This window comes from Polypterus senegalus, chromosome 17, assembly GCF_016835505.1.
Source record: "Polypterus senegalus isolate Bchr_013 chromosome 17, ASM1683550v1, whole genome shotgun sequence".
NCBI lineage: Eukaryota > Metazoa > Chordata > Cladistia > Polypteriformes > Polypteridae > Polypterus > Polypterus senegalus.
This window is the reverse complement of record NC_053170.1, coordinates 63,195,276-63,216,298: the sequence shown is the minus strand read 5'-3', so window position 1 is coordinate 63,216,298 and position 21,023 is coordinate 63,195,276. Positions and strand designations below refer to the sequence as shown.

At 39.9% G+C, this 21,023-nt stretch overlaps 1 protein-coding gene across 3 annotated transcripts in view; it reads right to left on the bottom strand.

The window, feature by feature from the left end:
* Positions 1-21,023, bottom strand: part of rnf213a (ring finger protein 213a) — a 377,172-nt gene that overhangs the window by 103,631 nt on the left and 252,518 nt on the right. For all 3 annotated transcript variants that reach the window (XM_039739973.1, XM_039739975.1, XM_039739974.1), the window contains 4 exons: positions 8,919-9,072; positions 3,648-3,798; positions 3,219-3,410; positions 463-593 (listed from right to left, as the gene is read on the bottom strand). In XM_039739973.1, coding sequence (XP_039595907.1) covers positions 463-593; positions 3,219-3,410; positions 3,648-3,798; positions 8,919-9,072 — 628 coding nt within the window. The remainder of the gene's footprint in view (positions 1-462; positions 594-3,218; positions 3,411-3,647; positions 3,799-8,918; positions 9,073-21,023) is intronic.

Below are 21,023 nucleotides of genomic sequence, written 5' to 3'. Positions count from 1 at the left end.
TGTCACTTCAGAGCAGTGCTGCCACCTAGCCAAACAGAGGCCCCAAGTGCAATCTGTAATATGTATGACCTAAAATTACGTAATTAAGTATTTTATGATCACTACTATATTTTATTTATTTGTACAAAGTTTATGCATAATGGCCAAGTTTTTTGTTGCTGGGTTTTTAATGTACAGTTGACATATCCCTGTAAAAACCTGCTAAAAATCCCAATTTCCATCTTACAATAATAAACCTCAATAAAAAAGAAATTAAGATCTCAATTCAGTACATGTTCAATAGCAGTCATATATAATTAGTGAAAGCTTCTTAATGAGATTCTAAAGTAACTTATGAGTTGTAAATGTCTTCCTGGATTCTGCTGTGTAAACTAGTGCATATTGAACAAAAATAATAATTAACAGAATCTATAATAAAATTAAAAAAAAAAGTTTAACATTTACAAGAAAATAGACTTTTACCTTTCCGTTCAAGGGCATATGTCCAGAGTTCATCAAGATGATCTTTGGCTCTCCAACTAAACGGCATAGTGCAGCATACATTCTTCTCCAGATTCATGTAATTCTGTACAAGGATTGTTGTGGATTCGGGGCTGAAGGGGACATGCAAAATAAAAAAAATACAGATAAATGCTCACGGGGAAGAAAACAATGAAACAAAGAAATGCTAAAATATTATAATATATATAATGCATTAAAAATATAATATTTTATTATTTTTAATGCATTACATACACAGATCAGAAAATATTAAAATCCTTTGCCTAATATTGCGTAGGTCCCCATCTTGCTACCAAAACAGCTCTGAGTCAAAGAGACATGGACTTCACATGACCTCTGAAGGAGTCCTGTGGTATATGGCAACAAGACATTAGCAGCAGATAGTTTAAGTCTTGTATGTAGCAAGGTGGGGCCCTCCATGGATCGGTCTGGTTTTTCCAGTACATCCCATAGATGGTTCATCAGATTGAGATCTGGGGAATTTGGGGTCCAAGTCAACACCTTGAACTTTATGTCATATTCCTTAAACCACTCCTGAACAATGTGTGCAGTATGGCAGGGTACATAATCCTGATATAAGAGGCCACTGCCATCAGGGACTACCATTGCCTGCTGCAAGAGGCTACTGTCATCAGGGACTACTATTGCCAAGTAGCAGTCATGTAATCTCAACAATCTTTAGGTAGGTGGTATGTGTCAAAGTAACATCTGCATGAATGCCAGGACCAGAGGTTCCCCAGCAGAAAATTGCCCAGAGCATTACACTTCCTCTGCCAGGTTGCCTTCATCCCATAGTGCATTCTGCTGCCACCTCTTCATCAGGTAATCAACTCACATGCGCCCGGTGGTCCACATAATCTAAAAGAAAAAATGATTCATCAGACCAAACCACCTTCTTCCATTTCCCAATGGTCCAGTTCTGATGCTCATGTTCCTACAGTAAGCATTTTCTGCAGTGCACATGAGTCAGCATTGGTACTTTTACCATTCTGTAGCTATGCAGCTCTATATGCAGCCAGGTGTGATATACTGTTTGTGCTGACACGTTTCTTCCATGGCCAGTATAAACGTAGTCAACAATTTGTGCTACAGTACCATTTCTGTACGACTAGATCATATGGGCTAGCCTTCATTCCCAAAAGTATCAACGAGTTTTGGATGCCCACGACCCTGTCACCAGTTCGTATGTTCTTCCTTGGACCACTTTTGGTAGGTAGTAATTGCTGCATACTATAAACACCCCACATAACCCACCATTTTGGAGATGCTCTGACTGAGTAACCTAGCCATCACAGTCTGGCCTTGTCAAAATCACTCAGGTCCTTACGATTGCCCTTTTTATTTGCTTCCAACACATCACCTTCAATTGACTGTTCACTTGCTGCCTTATATATCCCATCCCTTAAGAGGTTCCACTATAATGAGATAAGTGTTAGTCACTTGACCTGTCAGTGGTTTTAATGTTGCGGCTGATCCGTAAACATATCCTAGACCAACGTTTCTCAGTTTTTATGGTGCTCTGACCCAGTTTTTCCTCTTTAAATGTATTAATAACCCACAAGGTGGAGAGGGGGTCCTACTTGGTGAGTCAAGAGCTAATGTCAGTGCAGGAGGTGGTCACCCTTAGTGAAACAAGCACGAGTTGATAAATATAGGGATAAACCTTGAGCAGCACTGTCAAGACAGCAGCACCAGTGGTTGATAAAAGACTTTGACACAATGCACCACTATGTCAACACATAGTTTTTTTTTCTTTGGTGATCTGATTTTTATTATTATGGTCAAAGAATCAATAATAAATAAATTGCTATAAAAAAAGCAAACCCCCAGCAGTTCCTTTTATACACACTTTCCAAAACTGAACCACATATTAGGCCACAACACAAGTAACAGAGGCGATGACAAGTCACTACACCACCACAACTGCACATGGGAACCATATCATCAGAAATGTCATGCAATAAAGGATTTTATCATAAAAGCAGCAAAACTGTGGTTTTAAATGGACTCACTGGATACACTAGTATATAATAAAGACATCCAATTCTTCAAAGTGGTTAGTTTAGGTGGTCTTACATTGGGAATCAAGAAGCAGTTAATGTATATATATTACATGTTTGTGTAATGAAGGGGAAAAGTGACATTTTTCTATCGTCTGATAATGAAAAGTAGCTTTTCACATGGGAACATTGAAAACAATCACTGTGAAAAAGAAATCAAAACTGTTTAGGACTGAAAGATAAAAAGTAAGTATCTGTTGATATTGGCAAGCCAAGAGATGACTCAAAACCCAATAAATTTGTAAAGAATTAGTAAAACGATCATGGCTACTTGAATTTTGAGTGTGATCTGCAGAAGTGACACTTAAATGATGTTCCCCAACCATTTCAACAATGGCGAACTAGATAAAAGAATATAGCCACTGATAATAGTCTGCTTCAGAATGGCAGCAAAATGCAGTCTTAAATGTTACTAATTCCTTCAGTTTAAATTATCTGTGCTTATTAAGTGTGAACATAAGGAGACTTTAAAGAAAATACTGGTGCAGAAGCAGGAGGAAAGGGACATAAACAGCAGTCAAATTCATAACAGCATCCAGCATATTGGCAATTACTGTTAAGCAGCTTGAACTAAAATGACAGCAAGAGCAGGACAAGTCCTGTCAAGCAATATATTTAAAAAGGAAAAATACAGAAATTAAACTCTGAGCTACTTACTTTACATTAAATCTCTCACAGCGAATGCAAAGTAATTTTTCATCCCCAAATATGTCCATCCAGAGTCTCTTAACAGAGGAGTCAGAATTGCAGTCAATTAGTAAATCCAAATTGCAGTCTCTGTCAATAACAGATATAATCTGTGCCATGAGAGGAGTAACAACAGCCTGGATGCGCTTCCACAAAGTGTGCCTGATGAGAAATTGAATATGAAGAAATATAAATCAAGTCTAAATGGTCTGTTTTAAGTTAAAGTTTCATGATTAAAGCATATTTAGTCAAGCAAACTGTTTGAGCATTTGTCCAACTGTCCAATTTTATATTGCTGAAGTATGGAGATTACCTGTGCTCAAATTTTGTAAATTGAAGACTTATGGATAATTTATCCTGCTATACTTCTATGCCCATTTCACCGAGTTAAAGACCCACCTGAATGTCCCCCCTTCATGAAGTGCATTGATGTTTAATGCTTCCTTGAAAACCCAGCCACGTGCTGAAAATGCTGCTTCATCCAATGCAGCTAGCATTCCATGCAGCCTTCTCTTCAAGATGTTCAAAAATGAATCTGTTGGTTGGTTGACTATTAATTCAAACATAAAGTATTAATCAATCAAATTATACATTTGCTTCCTTGAATTAACACTAGAATTACCAGAGCCTACGAAAAAACTTGTAAATCCGTCCCACCTTAAATGATTTTTCATGATTTTTTCATTTTTATTACTATTTAATTTAATATTGTGTCTTTGTATCAGTATACTGCTGCTGGATTATGTGAATTTCCCCTTGGGATTAATAAAGTATCTATCTATCTATCTGTCTAAAACCGTTCTCACCTCTCCGCCAGCGTCTTTTGTTAATCTAAATGTGCTAATAAAAGAAAAGCTGCAAGTAGCCGGCTATTCCATCCCCCCACCGATTTAGAATGTGCACAAACTTCTCCCAGCTCATGCCTTGATTGATTATCTGGCAGTGAAGTGGAGTTTTAGAGTGGAAATAATAGATCATTGTTTGGAACATACGCATTTCATGTCTGTTCCGTTTCTACAGTAAACTGTGTAAACACATTGTTAAAACAGAAACGTTTTTTATATTCTAGTAGTAGATGACAAAATATAGGCATAAACTATATAATGTATGAAGCCTGAAGTCCAAATATCAAAGAAATATTTTCACAGAAGGTACAAATCTAACACAATTGCGCTTTTATTCAAAAATATAACTGCAGAAACAAAAAGCCGCCTTAACATGCAACATTGACACTTGTTTATTATGACTGTCTCCGTGGCACAATAGACTCAGCTCCCAACTGGGAATCAAAAGGCTGGGAGTTCGATCCTCCTCCTCTCCGTTTTGAGAAGTAAACTGCTCTTAGTCTTACTATTTTAGAATAAAAACATACATTTGATTTCAGTCTGTAACAGCCAGTGTAGTTTATGATACTTGTAAAGGTTAGCTTTGGTTTTTTTTTTTAGTCAGTTTCATTATCTCGGCCGCGTTCACAAGCCCAAACACACCCCACCCCCGCATCTGATACCGCTGTTTTCACATAGACGCACTGTAACAGAGGTAAACTCAACTCCCTTCTACATCGGAGCAAGAATGCACATACCATTGCTTGCATACTAAAGTGTCAGCAGGCACTTTTCGTGGCATTACACACATTTTTTGCGCATGCCCTCTACACACTACTTGTGACTTTAGGCTTTAGGAAGTAAGTAAATAAATAAAGGTAAATAGTGTCATAAAATGATTTCGTCAAAACGTCACATATATTTGTCTCTTTCTTTTTTTAAAATGTGCGTTGATCACCGCCAGCATGTTGTAGCATCTGGCTACCTGCATGTTCTTGCGTGCACTGAATAAGAGACAAATATACAGTCTGACTGAGAGTATCAGACTGAAAAAAAAGCAAACATTTAGAAATGCCATACTTTTACAGCTGATCGGATGCTGTTCGTTTTCAAATAATGATGTTTTCACATATATTGTCTCTTTCTTTCAGGTGTGTAATAGAAACCACAGCATAGAGAGAAATGCAATATTATTTGAAATAATGGGGTTGGTGACAGGATTGGCACTCCAGCCACCATAAAAAAACTTCATACAGCTGTGACACAACAGAAAGGACTCATTTTTGCTCTCCGCAAGAGTAGCTCTGCTGCAGCCAGTGATAGGAAGGCTGCTGGCATCATGAAGGGGATGGCGGAAGCCCTTGGGAGCCCCATCCCCGGAAAAGTTGAAACCGTCGGGAGAGGAAATGGGGCCAGGTCTTTAGGGGATCAGAACTGGTGTGGTACTGAAGCGTCGTGTGCTGCACAGCAGTACTTGGGTCCCAATTTGAGGTGGCCCATCTGGGTAGGCGCAGGGAATGTTGTGAATAAGTGACACACCATCTGTGGTCTAGCGTCCCATATCCTGCTTACAGAGGAACTGATGTATTACGTACATCTGAATCTGTTCCTCGGAGAGTGACAGTCAGGGTGACTGATGGAATGGTCTTTACGGAAGACACTGCAGTTGTGACGCGCTGGGCTGGCTACTTTCAGCAGCTGTTCAAAGCTGATCCTCTGGCTAGGACATTTGATATCTCTGGGTCCACAGTTCTTGAGGCTGATCCTCTAATTAGCTGTGAACCACCCAATCTCACTAAGACTGCACAGGTGGTGAAATAGCTAAGGGTAGGGAAGGCTGCAGGGATCTGTGGTATGCTGGGTGAAATTCTCCAGGCTGGTGGTAAGACTGTCCTTCAGGCATTGCAAGCAATCTGCTTCAATTTGGAGACTGGCGTCATCCCAACTGACTGGAAAACAGGACCTGTCATCCCTATCTGGAAAGGGAAGGGTGATCGCCGAATTGCAGCAACTACAGTGGAATAACACTACACTCGGTGCCGGGTAAGGTCCTTGCTAGAGTTGTCCTCAATAGGATCCGTGATCACTTGCTCACCTACCAGTGACCGGAGCAGTCTGGTTTTACACATAAGGAGTCTACCATCGATCACATCCTGGCACTGAGGGCTCTCATGGAGCGCAAAGGTGAATATCGGCAGTTTTTTTGCAGCCTTTGTCAATTTTAGCAAAGCATTCGACTTAGATCATTGGGACATCCTGAGGGTTCGCGCATGATCCTCTCGAGGTTGCTGGGTATTATGGCTGGCCTGTACACTGGTACTGTGTGTGCTGTGCAGAGTGGAGGCAGAACCTCTGTATTTTTCCCAGTTGATTCTGGGGCTCGTCAGGGGTATGTTCTTGCTCCTACTCTGTTCAATACCTGTATGGACTTGGTGTTGGGCAACAGCATGGGATCCAACGGCTGTGGGGCATCTGTTGGTGAGGAAAGATTTACAGATCTTGACTTTGCTGACTATGTTCTGATCAGGGTGCTCGAGAGACTGAGCTAGGAGTCTTAGTGTCTGAGCTTGTGAGTGTCCTGAGATAAAAACTAAGACAGAGTTGAGAGGTTTACTTACCTCGGCAGTTACATTCATGTCTCTGGTGACTCTTCCTATGAAGTCAGTAGACAGATTAGGAAAGCATGGGGGGGACATGAGGTCACTGGAAAGGGGCAGGTGGTGCTTTCCGATATCTATGCAAAAGGTTGAAGGTCCAAGTCTTTATAGAGTCTTGGTGCTTCCTGTCTTGATATATACTGTAGTTGTGAGACATGGATGCTATCCAGTGACCTGACATGAAGACTGGACGCCTTTGGTACTGTGTCTCTTCAGAGAATCCTTGGGTACCACTGGTTTGACTTTGTGTCGAATGAGCAGTTGCTCACGGAGTCCTGAATGAGGCACATTACCAGCATTATGAGCGAGTGTCTGTTACGGCACTACAGCCATTTAGCACGATTCCCTGAGGGCGATCCGGCTCGCAGTACCCTCATTGTTGAGAATCCGAGTGGCTGGACCAGGCCAATTGGACACCCAAGTAACACCTGGCTGCGGAAGATAGAGGGTCATTTCTGGAGAGTGGGACTGGACCACGTGTCTGCCTGGGGTGCTGCCAACCAGGGTCCCGAGCTGTTTCATTGTGTGGTGGGTGCAGCAACACTCTGTGCTGGTGCATGCTCCCCAACCTGACCTGTTACATTTGCAGTACATCACTAAATTAGATGTAGTAACAGAAGTCCCTCTAGGTATGCTCCTGCAGATAGATCTGGGTTCAACTTAAACTTGAGCTGAGTATACTAGGTGTTATAAATATTAAATTCAATTAAACAATAAATTGTCTGGAGACAAAAATGAAGATTTGTGCAAATGATTTGAGAGTTGAAATGTACTCATTACTGTTTTTAAGAGTTTAGATATGAAAAACCAAAAAGATAATAAGGATGCTGGATTCCAAGGCAAACTGAGTGAACTACAAGTCAGAAGTGGTTATGTAAATGTTTCATTATGCATCGAAAACAACGTCACATGTAAGATTTGTTTTCTCATCTTATTTTGTTTTTCTTGTCACGTAAAACCATTTTGTGGCTTGGCATTGTTGTGCTATAAAATGACACCCAGAACTTTTCAAGTTGTCACATTGTTATCTCAATCATTACAAAAGCCTGTGTAGCAGACATTCATCTTATCCAAGATTACTGATTCAAATTAAACTTTGTATGTGTTTTTCAGTTTGCTTGAAAAATTTAAAGAATTTTCTTACCAGGATTTTAATTTGATTTTTTGATAAGCACTTTATGCTTGGAATTCAAGTTTTCACCCTTTAGGTTTTGACCTTTGCCATCCATCTGATTCCTTTTATCAACTCCCAAATCCATTTCCTTCTCTGTCCTTGTGCCCTTGCTATATTTACCACCCCTCTGGCAGAACAACTTCTGAATAATATTTGCATTTTTCATGTCATTACTACAGAATGAATAAAAAGTGCCTCCATGAATGCAGAGAATGAGCTTAACAGAAAAAAGTCAGATTTAGGATCTATACATGATCATCCAGTAACAATGTACCCAAGTGCAAGATGTAATACTGCCATGTACGAACATATAGATAGGCACACAAAGAAAGCTAACAAAATGACAAAATTAAAGTTTAAAGGCAAATCAACAGTGAGATGCTTTATGCTAAAATCTAAAGATCTATATTTTTAAATATTCAGCACTGAACAGCATTGCATTTTTTTGTTTAATTATGTCTTTTTTGGCAAATATTATTTTTTAAATGTCTTGTCTGTTTAGTGCATTGGATGAATGCTTTAAGACCCTGTCATCTATAACACAATACTAGTAATTTTTAAGTGCCTGAAAAGGTAACCAGATGTGTATGATAATCAGAACCCGGTAAGCATACAAAAACTGACAAAAAATACAATAGGCACATTTACAATTATGAAAGGAATAACTATGCCAGAATGGTTAGTTCTTTAAAATTAGTTCATTAACACAAATATGTGCACTATGTAAAGAAAGAAGCCAGTAAAGGTTAAAAGTTTTGGTTCTGTTATATTCAGGTGTATTGTCATGGATTACATAGTACTCTAAAATCCTCACGTCTCCCTCAGAGAAGCAACAGTACAATCAAATTTTAGAAGTCTGGATCCTTATTGTGCACCGCCTATAATCAGCATACACTACATATACTCATTAATTACCCAGTCAGGTGGGCTTGCTAGAAAGCTCATACATATACTATTCAAAATTATGAAGCTTCTCTAAAAAGATTTACAGAATTTTAAAATTTTTGTCTCTTACCTTCATTTTCTTTGTTACCTCCTAATAGCTCCAGCAGAATCTGTACACGTTTTGTGCTTCGGTTGGATCCCTCAAATTTGTCTCTAAGCATCCCCACAGCATTCTGTACACAGCACCGAATCAGCGAAGTTGTGTCCAAAATAGTTTCAGATTTCTAAAGTAGAGAGTAATATGATAAATGCTCAACAGTAGCAAAAACACTATATAGTAAAAATAAGTCTAAAGCTACATTTATTAAATAGATTAAATTATTTTCCTGTATGGCTTGTGATAATTGCTAGTAACACAAAAATGTTGTTGTCATTTGTATACAGTACAATGAGATTATTACTTGCATGTTTCCCTAGGGAGCAGCACGGTGGTGCAGTGGTAGTGCTGCTGCCTCTCGCAGTTAGGAGACCTAGGTTCACTTCCCGGGTCCTCCCTGCATGGAGTTTACATGTTCTCTCCATGTCTGCGTGGGTTTCCTCCAGGTACTCCGGTTTCCTCCCACAGTCCAAAGACATGCAGGTTAGGTGGATTAGCGATCCTAAATTGTCCCTGGTGTGTGCTTGGTATGTGTGTGTGCCCTGCGGTGGGCTGGCACCCTGCCCGGGGTTTGTTTCCTGCCTTACACCCTGTGTTAGCTGGGATTGGCTCCAGGAGACCCCCGTGACCCTGTAGTTAGGGTATAGCGGATCGGATAATGGATGGATGGACTTACAGACTATATTCACTTTGAAGTAGCTGAAATAGCAAATTTAATTCAATTTAAGAAAACATACCTCTCATGTTTTTGAAGCATGATTGTAATAACAAAAGTAAACAGGAATTAATACATTTTATTACAGATTTTTGGTACTACTATCTTGAGGTATGAATGTTGGACGTTTCCCTCGGACTAGTGACAATAGCTTAACACCAACAACAACTAATGAACAAAATATCACACACTACACACAAAAAGAAAATATAACATACTCAAATCATGCATACTTATGGATATGAATAGCCATATGACCTGATAATTAAAAAAAAAGTGTTTCTAAATCTAGTGGTTAGAATACTGATACTCTATATTATTGGTCAGAATGGAGAAGACATAAAATAACTGTAAAGTGCAGCTTCATATTAATATTATATGCCTTTCCAAGGTAGCATGACACCGATCTTCAAGTGTAAACATGCTCGTCTCTTTTTCAGACAGCCTATTGCATGCTGCCTGAACGAACTGGTGCTAAATAAAGGGTTAATAGCTACAGGGAATTCAACAGCAATCTCAGCTCTTTATTTCTTTTTTCAGTTTTGTTATTGTATGTAAAACACAAGACATCAGACAGACAAGCTTCTCTCCATAGCCCCTGTGCTACCTGCTGGAGTTACCACAGTAGGAAATGGTTCATTCAGCTGCTATCTCTGCTCTTTTCCTCTATTTTTCATTCTGTTTTAGTTTTAGCCTCTATTCTATTTATGAGTTTCAAAACAAATAAGTTCCTTATTCCTCACTGTTGCATTAAATTCATTGTTCTTCTGGATGAGGTACATTCTTCAGCTGTCAGTTGACAAAGTCAAACTTGTTTGATTTAACTGAAGCAAGTCACAGACTAGTTGGTCTCAACGATTGAGTATGCCACATTAGGTAATTGGTTCCATGGGAGCGTGCCACAAACTGCCTCCGACAGATTAAAAAAATTGAAGGCTATGACTGAAAATCACTGTAAAAGTTGCATAATACGAAATATGGGCTTAAAATAACAACTAAACTATCACAAAATCACACTAAAATAAATTTAAAAAGCTGTAAAGATGTTTGTTTTGATTATGTGACATGCTAATTTGTCAGAGATTACCAGACCCATTTTTGAAAAGTTATTTCTTTGTGGATTCTGTTTTGAATGCACTTCTCATTAATTTGTTGTTTCAATGTGTCAGAGAAGGACATGAACTTCATTCCAGGAAAGCAATTTGTTGCTTTTCATTACATAGTATCTACTATGTTTCTTTTGTAGCATGTTGACCTGCATAGTATTTCAGACACTGTCTCACTTGTGTATTACACCACCACCTTATTTTTCTTGTACAATAATCCCTCGCTATATCGCGCTTCGACTTTCGTGGCTTCACTCTATCGCGGATTTTATGTGTAAGCATATCTAAATATATAACGCGGATTTATCGCTGCTTCGCGGTTTCTGCGGACAATGGGTCTTTTTACTTCCGGTACATGCTTCCTCAGTTGGTTTGCACAGCTGATTTCATACAAGGGACGCTATTGGCGGATGGCTGAGAAGCTAACCAATCAGAGCACGCAGTTAAGTTTCTGTGTGCTGAATGGCTCAGCGATGGAGCGCCAAATTCGATTCCGTGGCGTTAACCAGGATGTCTCGTTTCGCTCATTCAGTTAACTTTTGTGCTCTTTTGTGTTTATCTTTGTGCGTAGTCAAGCCCTTCATTATGGCTCCAAAACGATCTGCTCCTGCTACTGCTTCAGGGGCCGTGCCCAAGCGCCAACGGAAGATGCTAACGATTTCCGAAAAGGTCAAAGTTTTGGATATGTTGAAGGAAGGGAAAAGCTACACTGCTGTAGGACACCATTATGGCATCAATGAGTCCACGATTCTTTTTATTTAAAAAGGAAGAAAAGAATATAAGATCTACAGCCGCAGTGTCCTTTTAACCGTGGCGCAAAACGAGTTGTAAGTGGACATAATAAGGCAGTAGCCTGGATAGAATCTGCTTTAGGGATTTGGATTAAAGACTGCCGGAAGAACAACAACGACGGTGCTACACAGTCGCCTGAAGAGGCTCCTGTAGAAGAGCTATAACGCTCTCCTTTGTTGTGCAATAAAACTAAACTCATCGTTATCGGACAAGTCGTTGTGTCATTGTTGGTGAGTAACAATAATTAATTTTCTATGTATAGTACTTAGTACATGTATGTACGTTTATTGTCACTGTAAACACATTTACTGTATACAATTTTTCTTGCATTGTACGTATTTATTTCTGGTGGCCTGTCTATCGTAATGGCTGTAACATACGGTGCATCCGGAAAGTATTTACAGCGCATCACTTTTTCCACATTTTGTTATGTTACAGCCTTATTCCAAAATGGATTCAATTCATTTTTTTCCTCAGAATTCTACACACAACACCCCATAATGACAACGTGAAAAAAGTTTAATGGAGATTTTTGCAAATTTATTAAAAACTAGCAGAATAACCACGCTTTGCAGCGGAGAAGTAGCGTGTTAAAGAAGTTATGAAAAAGAAAAGGAAATATTTAAAAAATGACGTAACATGATTGTTAATGTAATTTTTTGTCATTGATATGAGTGTTGTTGTCATATCTATCTATATATACAGTATATATATACACATATATATACACAGTATATATATATACATATATATACACAGTATATATATATATATATATATATATATATATATATATATATATATATATATATATATATATATATATATATATATATAGCAAAATACCGCAGCGGAGAAGTAAAAAGAAAAGGAAACATTTTAATAATAACGTAACATGATTGACAATGTAATTGTTTTGTCATTGTCATGAGTGTTGCTGGTATATATATATATATATATATATATATATATATATATATATATATATATACTGCTCAAAAAAATTACAGGAACACTTTTTAATGAGAGTATAGCACCAAGTCAATGAAATTTCTGGGATACTGATCTGGTCAGTTAAGTAGCAGAGGAGGTTGTTAATCAGTTGCAGCTGCTTTGGTGTTAATGAAATTAACAACAGGTGCAGTAGAGGGGCAACAATGAGATGGACCCCCAAAACAGGAATAGTTTAACAGGTGGAGGCCACTGACATTTTTCCCTCCTCATCTTTTCTGACTGTTTCTTCATTAGTGTTGCATTTGGCTACAGTCAGTGTCACTACTGGTACCATGAGGTGATACCTGGACCCTACAGAAGTTGCACAGGTAGTCCAACTTCTCCAGAATGGCACATCAATATGTACCATTGCCAGAAGGTTTGCTGTGTCTTCTAGGACAGTCTCAAGGGCATGGAGGAGATTCCAGGAGACAAGCAGTTACTGTAGAAGAGCTAGACAGGGCCATAGAAGGTTCTTAACCCATTAGCAGGACCGGTATCTGCTCCTTTGGGAAAAGCAGAACAGGATGAGCACTGTCAGAGCCCTACAAAATGACCTCCAACAGGCCACTGGTGTGCATGTCTCTGACCAAACAACCAGAAAGACTTCATGAGGGTGACCCAAGGGCCCCATGTCCTCTAATGGGCCCTGAGCTCACTGCCCAGCAGCATGCAGCTCGATTGGCATTCGCCATAGAATACCAGAATTGGCAGATGCACCACTGGTGCCCTGTGCTTTTCACAGATGAGAGAAGGTTCACCCTGAGCACGTGACAGAAGTGAAAGGGTCTGGAGAAGCCATGGAGAACATTATGCTGCCTGTAACATCATTCAGCATGAGCACTTTGGTGGTGGGTTAATGATTGTCTGGGGAGGCATATCCATGGAGGGTCACACAGACCGCTACAGGCTTGACAAAGGCACCTTGGCTGCCATTAGGTATCAGGATGAAATCCTTGGACCCATTGTCAGACCCTATGCTGGTGCAGTGGCTCCTGGCGCACGACAATTCCTGGCCTCATGTGGTGAGAGTATGCAGGCAGTTCCTGGAGGATGAAGGAATTGATACCATTGACTGGTCTCCACACTTTCCTGACCTAAATCCAATAGAACACCTTTGGGACATTATGTTTTGGTCCATCCAATGCCACCAGGTTGCACCTTAGACTGTCCAGGAGCTCAGTAATGCCCTGGTCGAGATCTGGGAGGAGATCTCCCACAACACCATCTGTCGTCTCATTAGGAGCATGCACCGATGTTGTCAGGCATGTATACAAGAACACAGGGGCCATACAAACTACTGCGTACAATTTTGAGTTACTGCAATTAAATCTTGGCAAAATGGACTAGCCTGCCACATAATTTTTTCACTTTGATTTTTGGGGTGTCTTTGAATTCAGGGCTCTGTAGGTTGATCATTTTCATTTCCATCAAACGAAGTGGCATCCTTTCGTTCCTAACACATTACCCAGTCTATATCAGTATAGATATCCAGGAGGATTTCTTTTTCCCATTGAGATCTGATGTGTTTTCAAAGTGTTCCTTTAATTTTTTTGAGCAGTTTATATATATATACATAAATACACTCACCTAAAGGATTATTAAGAACACCTGTTCAATTTCTCATTAATGCAATTATCTAATCAACCAATCACATGGCAGTTGCTTCAATGCATTTAGGGGTGTGGTCCTGGTCAAGACAATCTCCTGAACTCCAAACTGAATGTCAGAATGGGAAAGAAAGGTGATTTAAGCAATTTTGAGCGTGGCATGGTTGTTGGTACCAGACGGGCCGGTCTGAGTATTTCACAATCTGCTCAGTTACTGGGATTTTCATGCACAACCATTTCTAGGGTTTACAAAGAATGGTGTGAAAAGGGAAAAAAATCCAGTATGCGGCAGTCCTGTGGGCGAAAATGCCTTGTTGATGCTAGAGGTCAGAGGAGAATGGGCCGACTGATTCAAGCTGATAGAAGAGCAACTTTGACTGAAAAACCACTGTTACAACCGAGGTATGCAGCAAAGCATCTGTGAAGCCACAACACGCACAACCTTGAGGCGGATGGGCTACAACAGCAGAAGACCCCACCGGGTACCACTCATCTCCACTACAAATAGGAAAAAGAGGCTACAATTTGCACGAGCTCACCAAAATTGGACAGTTGAAGACTGGAAAAATGTTGCCTGGTCTGATGAGTCTCGATTTCTGTTGAGACATTCAAATGGTAGAGTCAGAATTTGGCGTAAACAGAATGAGAACATGGATCCATCATGCCTTGTTACCACTGTGCAGGCTGGTGGTGGTGGTGTAATGGTGTGGGGGATGTTTTCTTGGCACACTTTAGGCCCCTTAGTGCCAATTGGGCATCGTTTAAATGCCACGGGCTACCTGAGCATTGTTTCTGACCATGTCCATCCCTTCATGACAACCATGTACCCATCCTCTGATGGCTACTTCCAGCAGGATAATGCACCATGTCACAAAGCTCGAATCATTTCAAATTGGTTTCTTGAACATGACAATGAGTTCACTGTACTAAAATGGCCCAGATCTTAACCCAATAGAGCATCTTTGGGATGTGGTGCAACGGGAGCTTCGTGCCCTGGATGTGCATTCCACAAATCTCCATCAACTGCAAGATGCTATCCTATCAATATGGGCCAACATTTCTAAAGAATGCTTTCAGCACCTTGTTGAATCAATGCCACGTAGAATTAAGGCAGTTCTGAAGGCTAAAGCGGTTCAAACACCATATTAGTATGGTGTTCCTAATAATCCTTTAGGTGAGTGTACATCTGTACATATATACACACACACACATATACTATGGGGTGCCAAACAGGCAAATACATTGATTTTGTGAATATATAAAGTCAAAACTTGAATATGTAAAGTCATTCCCGAATATATAAAGTCAAAATTTGAATATATAAAGTCACTGTCGGAATATATAAAGTCAAAACTTGAATATATAAAGTCAGCGTCAGAATTTATAAAGTCATTCCTGATTATATAAAGTTAACATCGGAGTATATAAACTCACTCCTGAATATATAAAGTGAAAGTCAAAATCTATTAATTGAAATGACTCTGAACTGAACTAAGTTAACAAAAACGTATTCAGAAAAATAAATTAAAAAAACAGGATTGGTTCCTGCCTTGCGCCCAGTGTTGGCTGGGATTGGCTCCAGCAGACCCCTGTGACCCTGTGGTCGTATTCAACGGGTTGGGAAATTGATGGATATTCCAGCGCTGACTTTGTATATTCAGACGCTGGCTAGCGCTTACTTTATATATTCCGACGCTGACTTTACATATTCAAGATTTGACTTTATATATTCCAGCACTGACTTTATATATTCAAGTTTTGACTTTATATAGTTAAATTTAGTCATCATTGCATAACTTTTTCTTTACCATAGAAATTTTAAGACTAAATTCAACTTCCATTCCTACCAAAGATATTTCTGGCGACTAAATATAACCTACTTATATCCAAATTCGAGCTATTGAGCTGTCGCCTGCCTGCCTGAATAAATCACTCTCGCTTTGCTCTTACTTTTTTACCGTTCATTTAATCATGGCTAGTGGCGGAAAAATTATAAAATGGAAGGAGGATTACACTGAGTATGGCTTTACCAAAACAATTATTGATGGTAAATCGATTATTCATAAAGCTTCAATTGGTGATCTGTTTTTCTGTGTTAACCTCATATTTTTTCATACTTCTTCTCAAATGAAGGGGGTGCGAGGGTAAAATAAATCGGGAAGCCCTGATCAATGTAATCGGTGTACCAGGAAATCATGCATTGACATGTGATTAAATGCGTGATTTTTTTAACGCGTTATGGAGCACATGCATCGAAGCTTCTCAGCTGTGCTTGTGCTAAGAAAAGGAAACATTTTAAAAATAACGTAACACAATTGTCAATGTAACCTTTTGTAAGTAGTGCCTGGAGGATTCAGTGTGGAGAAACTGTAGAGACAGCGTGTGTATTAACTTGTGGATTTTTCTGAGTATTTGGTGGCAGCGTCACAAAGTCGCTTCCGTAACGCTGCGTTAGCTGCGGAGCTCAGCTCAGAGCGAAATGAGGTGAATGAGAGGGGAGATGACGTGACTCCCCCACCCGCTTTAACTGTCAATCCCCCACAAACACAGTCTCTCGGAATTTGCATAAGCACAGCCCTTCACCTGCAATTTTAACTTAGTTACAAAGTGATCAAAACTCTCGTTTATATCCTGCGTCCTCTCATTAAACTTGTATCCCGCATTAGCTGTGGGCATGACAAATGCCAGCGGCAGCCTGTCTATGAACTTAATTTAAACTTTAGGTTTACACCGTGCTTTGTTTCCGAAGTAGCAGCACTCATGAACATGGTTGTATATGTCACTCGCTCGCTTCTTATTGTTTCGCTGCCTTCTCAATTATATAATGCATGTTTTCTTCAGCACTTTTTGTAGCTCTTCCTGGTTTTCTACATACTGCGTTGACAGTCAGTTCACGTGATTACGTGGGAGGCGTGATGATGTCACACGAAACTCCGCCCCCACGGCTTTCGAGCTCAACTCCATTACAGTATATGGAGAAAAATAGCTTCCAGTTATGACCATTACGCGTAGAATTTCGAAATGAAACCTGTCCAACTTTTGTAAGGAAGCTGTAAGGAATGAGCCTGCCAAATTTCAGCCTTCTACCTACACGGGAACTTGGAGAATTAGTGATGAGTCAGTGAGTGAGTAAGTCAGTCAGTGAGGGCTTTGCCTTTTATTAGTATAGATAAAAAAATTGAGAAAGCACATGTACATACGTATCCACAGCCTTTGCCATGAATATCAAAATTGAGCTCAGGTGCATCCTGTTTCCCCTGATCATCCTTGAGAAGTTTCTGTAGCTTAATTGGAGCCCACCTGTGGTAAACTCAGTTGATTGGACAGGATTTGGAAAGGCACACACCTGTCTATAGAAGGTCCCACAGTTGACAGTTCAGGTCAGAGCACAAACCAAGCATGAAGTCAAAGGAATTGTCTGTAGACCTCTCACACAAATCTGGGGAAGGTTACAGAAAAATTTCTGCTGCTTTGAAGGTCCCAATGAGCTGCTCCTGGTGGACTGGTGGACTCTTCCTACAGCTGGCCGGCCATCTAAACTGAGCGATCGGGGGAGAGGGGCCTTAGTCAGGGAGGTGACCATGAACCCGATGGTCACTCTGTCAGAGCTCCAGAGGTCTGGCCAAGGATAGGTGTGCCAAGCTTGTGGCATCATATTCAAAAAGACATGAGGCTGTAATTGCTGCCAAAGGTGCATCGACAAATAATGTAATGCAGATCTCAAAGCAGGGATACGCAATGCTACACTGTTGGTCATGAACAGCATGAGAGAAAATGTTATTGCGGCACAAGTGCTTACGGGATCCCATATTGGCAATATTGTTTTGATTCCCAGAATTGACCTTTCAAGTACTGATCTGGAATTACCTTTTAAACTTAAACCACGCCAATTTCCCATTAAGGCTGCATTTGCCATGACGATCAACAAATCCCAAGCACAAACCATGGACAAAGTAGGGATTTACCTATCTGAGCCTGTATTTGGACATGGACAACTTTATGTTGCCTTTTCAAGAGTCCGCCGTTTATGTGACGTTATAGTGAAGGTTTTAACTACTCCATAACAGAGAGAGCTAATTCAACTAATTCAAGGACAGGAAACCATCTTTACCAAAAATGTTGTTTATAAGGAAATTTTTGATTAACTATTTTGAATTTACTATTTTATGAATTGTTTTGTTTCCAATTTACTTCATTTAAACCTTTCTACTCCGATAAGTGCAGCAACTCAAAGACATTTTGGACCTAAATGATATAACAATTAAATTTCAATTTTAGTTTTAATAAATTGGTTAATTTTAGTACAAATATATTTATTTAATTAAATGAAAACTTTCCCAGGATGCTCCCACCCTCCATCATTTTTCATCCCTCCAAAGATTGGAGGGAACAGAAAATGATTGCCATTCTTGGATTTGTGATTCTTTAGAGAATCAGGGGTTTACTGGTTAGATATCTGACAAAAGCTTGCATCATAAAAGCATGGCGGCAAATACATTCAAGACAGAGAATGAGGTTTACAGCTTGCCTGTAGACATGTACAGCGCTATATTGTGTGGCTCTCTTTCAGCCTAAATTTAACACAGTGACTCTGAATATTCTTCTACAGCAGTTGCCTTTGTTAGGTCCTACGTAACTACAGTACTTCCATGGATGGTTCCAATTAAATAGGCAGATCCACAGATTTGTTTATAAAGAAGCCTGAACTATTACAGATTCTTGAGACAGACATAGGGTAACATGTAATGATCAACTCAAAGTGTTAAGCCTGAATAACTCTTGGGACAGTAATCTTCTGCCATCTATTGGATGAAATAAAATAATACTGTAAAAAACACAAATATTTCTGTGTGTTCTGCCACACTAAGGTAACCTAATATTAATGAGTGGTGCATAGCCTTCCGCCCAAGTACAATGATATGTAAATATGAAGCTGTAAAGCCAGTTTTACAACAAACAAACTGAATCATTAGTTAAATCAAGTGATAGTGATGACAATATGAATTAGTCATCAGACATTGACATGGAAAATGAAACTGACACATACAAAACCGAATAACCGAACCACCATGATATGTCTGGTGAGTTCATCACTTGAAGGTTTATCATGGTGCAAGTAGCTGCTGGCCAGAATGACAAAATAATTGAGATCAAGAACAAAGGCAAAAAAAGCACTGTTCACAATGTAGCAATTGTCACTCGTACTTACACTATAATAGCCTACAACAATAACACAAGGAATTTGGAGTAACATACTACCCCTCTTATGCTCAACCAACAGAAAAACTATTATAAGAAAAGTGCGCAAAGAAACACACTTCAATTGTCCTGATGGCAACATAGAGCTATGCATTGGTGACTGTCTCAAACCATATACGAAGGACACATACTAAATCTGCATTAGAACAGCAGTGGAAAGTAGACATACAGTTGTGCTTGAAAGTTTGTGAACCCTTTAGAATTTTCTATATTTCTGCATAAATGTGACCTAAAACATCATCAGATTTTCACTCAAGTCCTAAAAGTAGATAAAGAGAAACCAGTTAAACAAATCCATCCATCCATTAACCAACCCGCTACATCCTAACCACAGGGTCACGGGGGTCTGCTGGAGTCAATCCCAGCCAACACAGGGCGCAAAGCAGGAAACAAACCCCGGAAAGGGCACCAGCCCACCGCAGGGCACACACACACCAAACACACACTAGGGACAATTAAGAATAGCCAATGCACCTAACCTGCATGTCTTTGGACTGTGGGAAGAAACTGGAGTACTCGGAGGAAACCCACACAGACACGGGGAGAACATGCAAACTCCACGCAGGGAGGACCCGTGAAGCGAACCCAGGTCTTACTGCAAGGCAGCAGTGCTACCACTGCGCCACCCCCAGTTAAACAAATGAGACAAAAATATTATACTTGGTTATTTATTTATTGAGGAAAATGATCAAATATTACATATTTGTGAGAGGCAAAAGTATGTGAACATATAGGATTAGCAGTTAGTTTGAAGGTGAAATTAGAGTCAGGTGTTTACAATCAATGGGATGACAATCAGGTGTGAGTGGGCACCCTCCAATATTTAAAGAACAGGGATCTATCAAAATCTGCTCTTCACAACATATGTTTGTGGAAGTGTATCATGGCACGAACAAAGGAGATTTCTGAGGACCTCAGAGAAAGAGTTGTTGATGTTCATCAGGCTGGAAAAGGTTACAAAACCATCTCTAAAGAGTTTGGACTCCACTAATCCGCACAAGACCATTGTTACCCTGCCCAGGTTTGGTCGACCAACAAAGATCACTCAAAGAGCAAGGCATTATATAGTCGGCGAGGTCACAAAGGACCCCAGGGTAACTTCTAAGCAACTGAAGGCCTCTCTCACATTGGCTAATGTTCATGAGTCCACCATCAGGAGAATACTGAACAACAATGGTGTGTATGGCAGGGTTGCAAGGAGAAAGCCACAGCTCTCCAAAAAAAAAACATTGCTGCTTATCTGCAGTTTGCTAAAGATCACGTGGACAAACCAGAAGGCTATTGGAAGAATGTTTTGTGGACGAATGAGACCAAAATAGAACATTTTGGTTTAAATGAAAAGCGTTATGTTTGGAGAAAGGAAAACACTGTATTCCAGCACAAGAACATTATCCCATCTGTAAAACATGGTGGTGGTAGTATCATGGTTTGGGCCTGTTTTGCTGCATCTGGGCCAGGGCGGCTTGCCTTCATTGATGGAACAATGAATTCTGAAGTATATCAAAGAATTCTAAAGGAAAATGTCAGGACATCTGTCCATGAACTGAATCTCAAGAGAAGGTGGGTCATGCAGCAAGACAACGACCCTAAGCACACAAGTAGT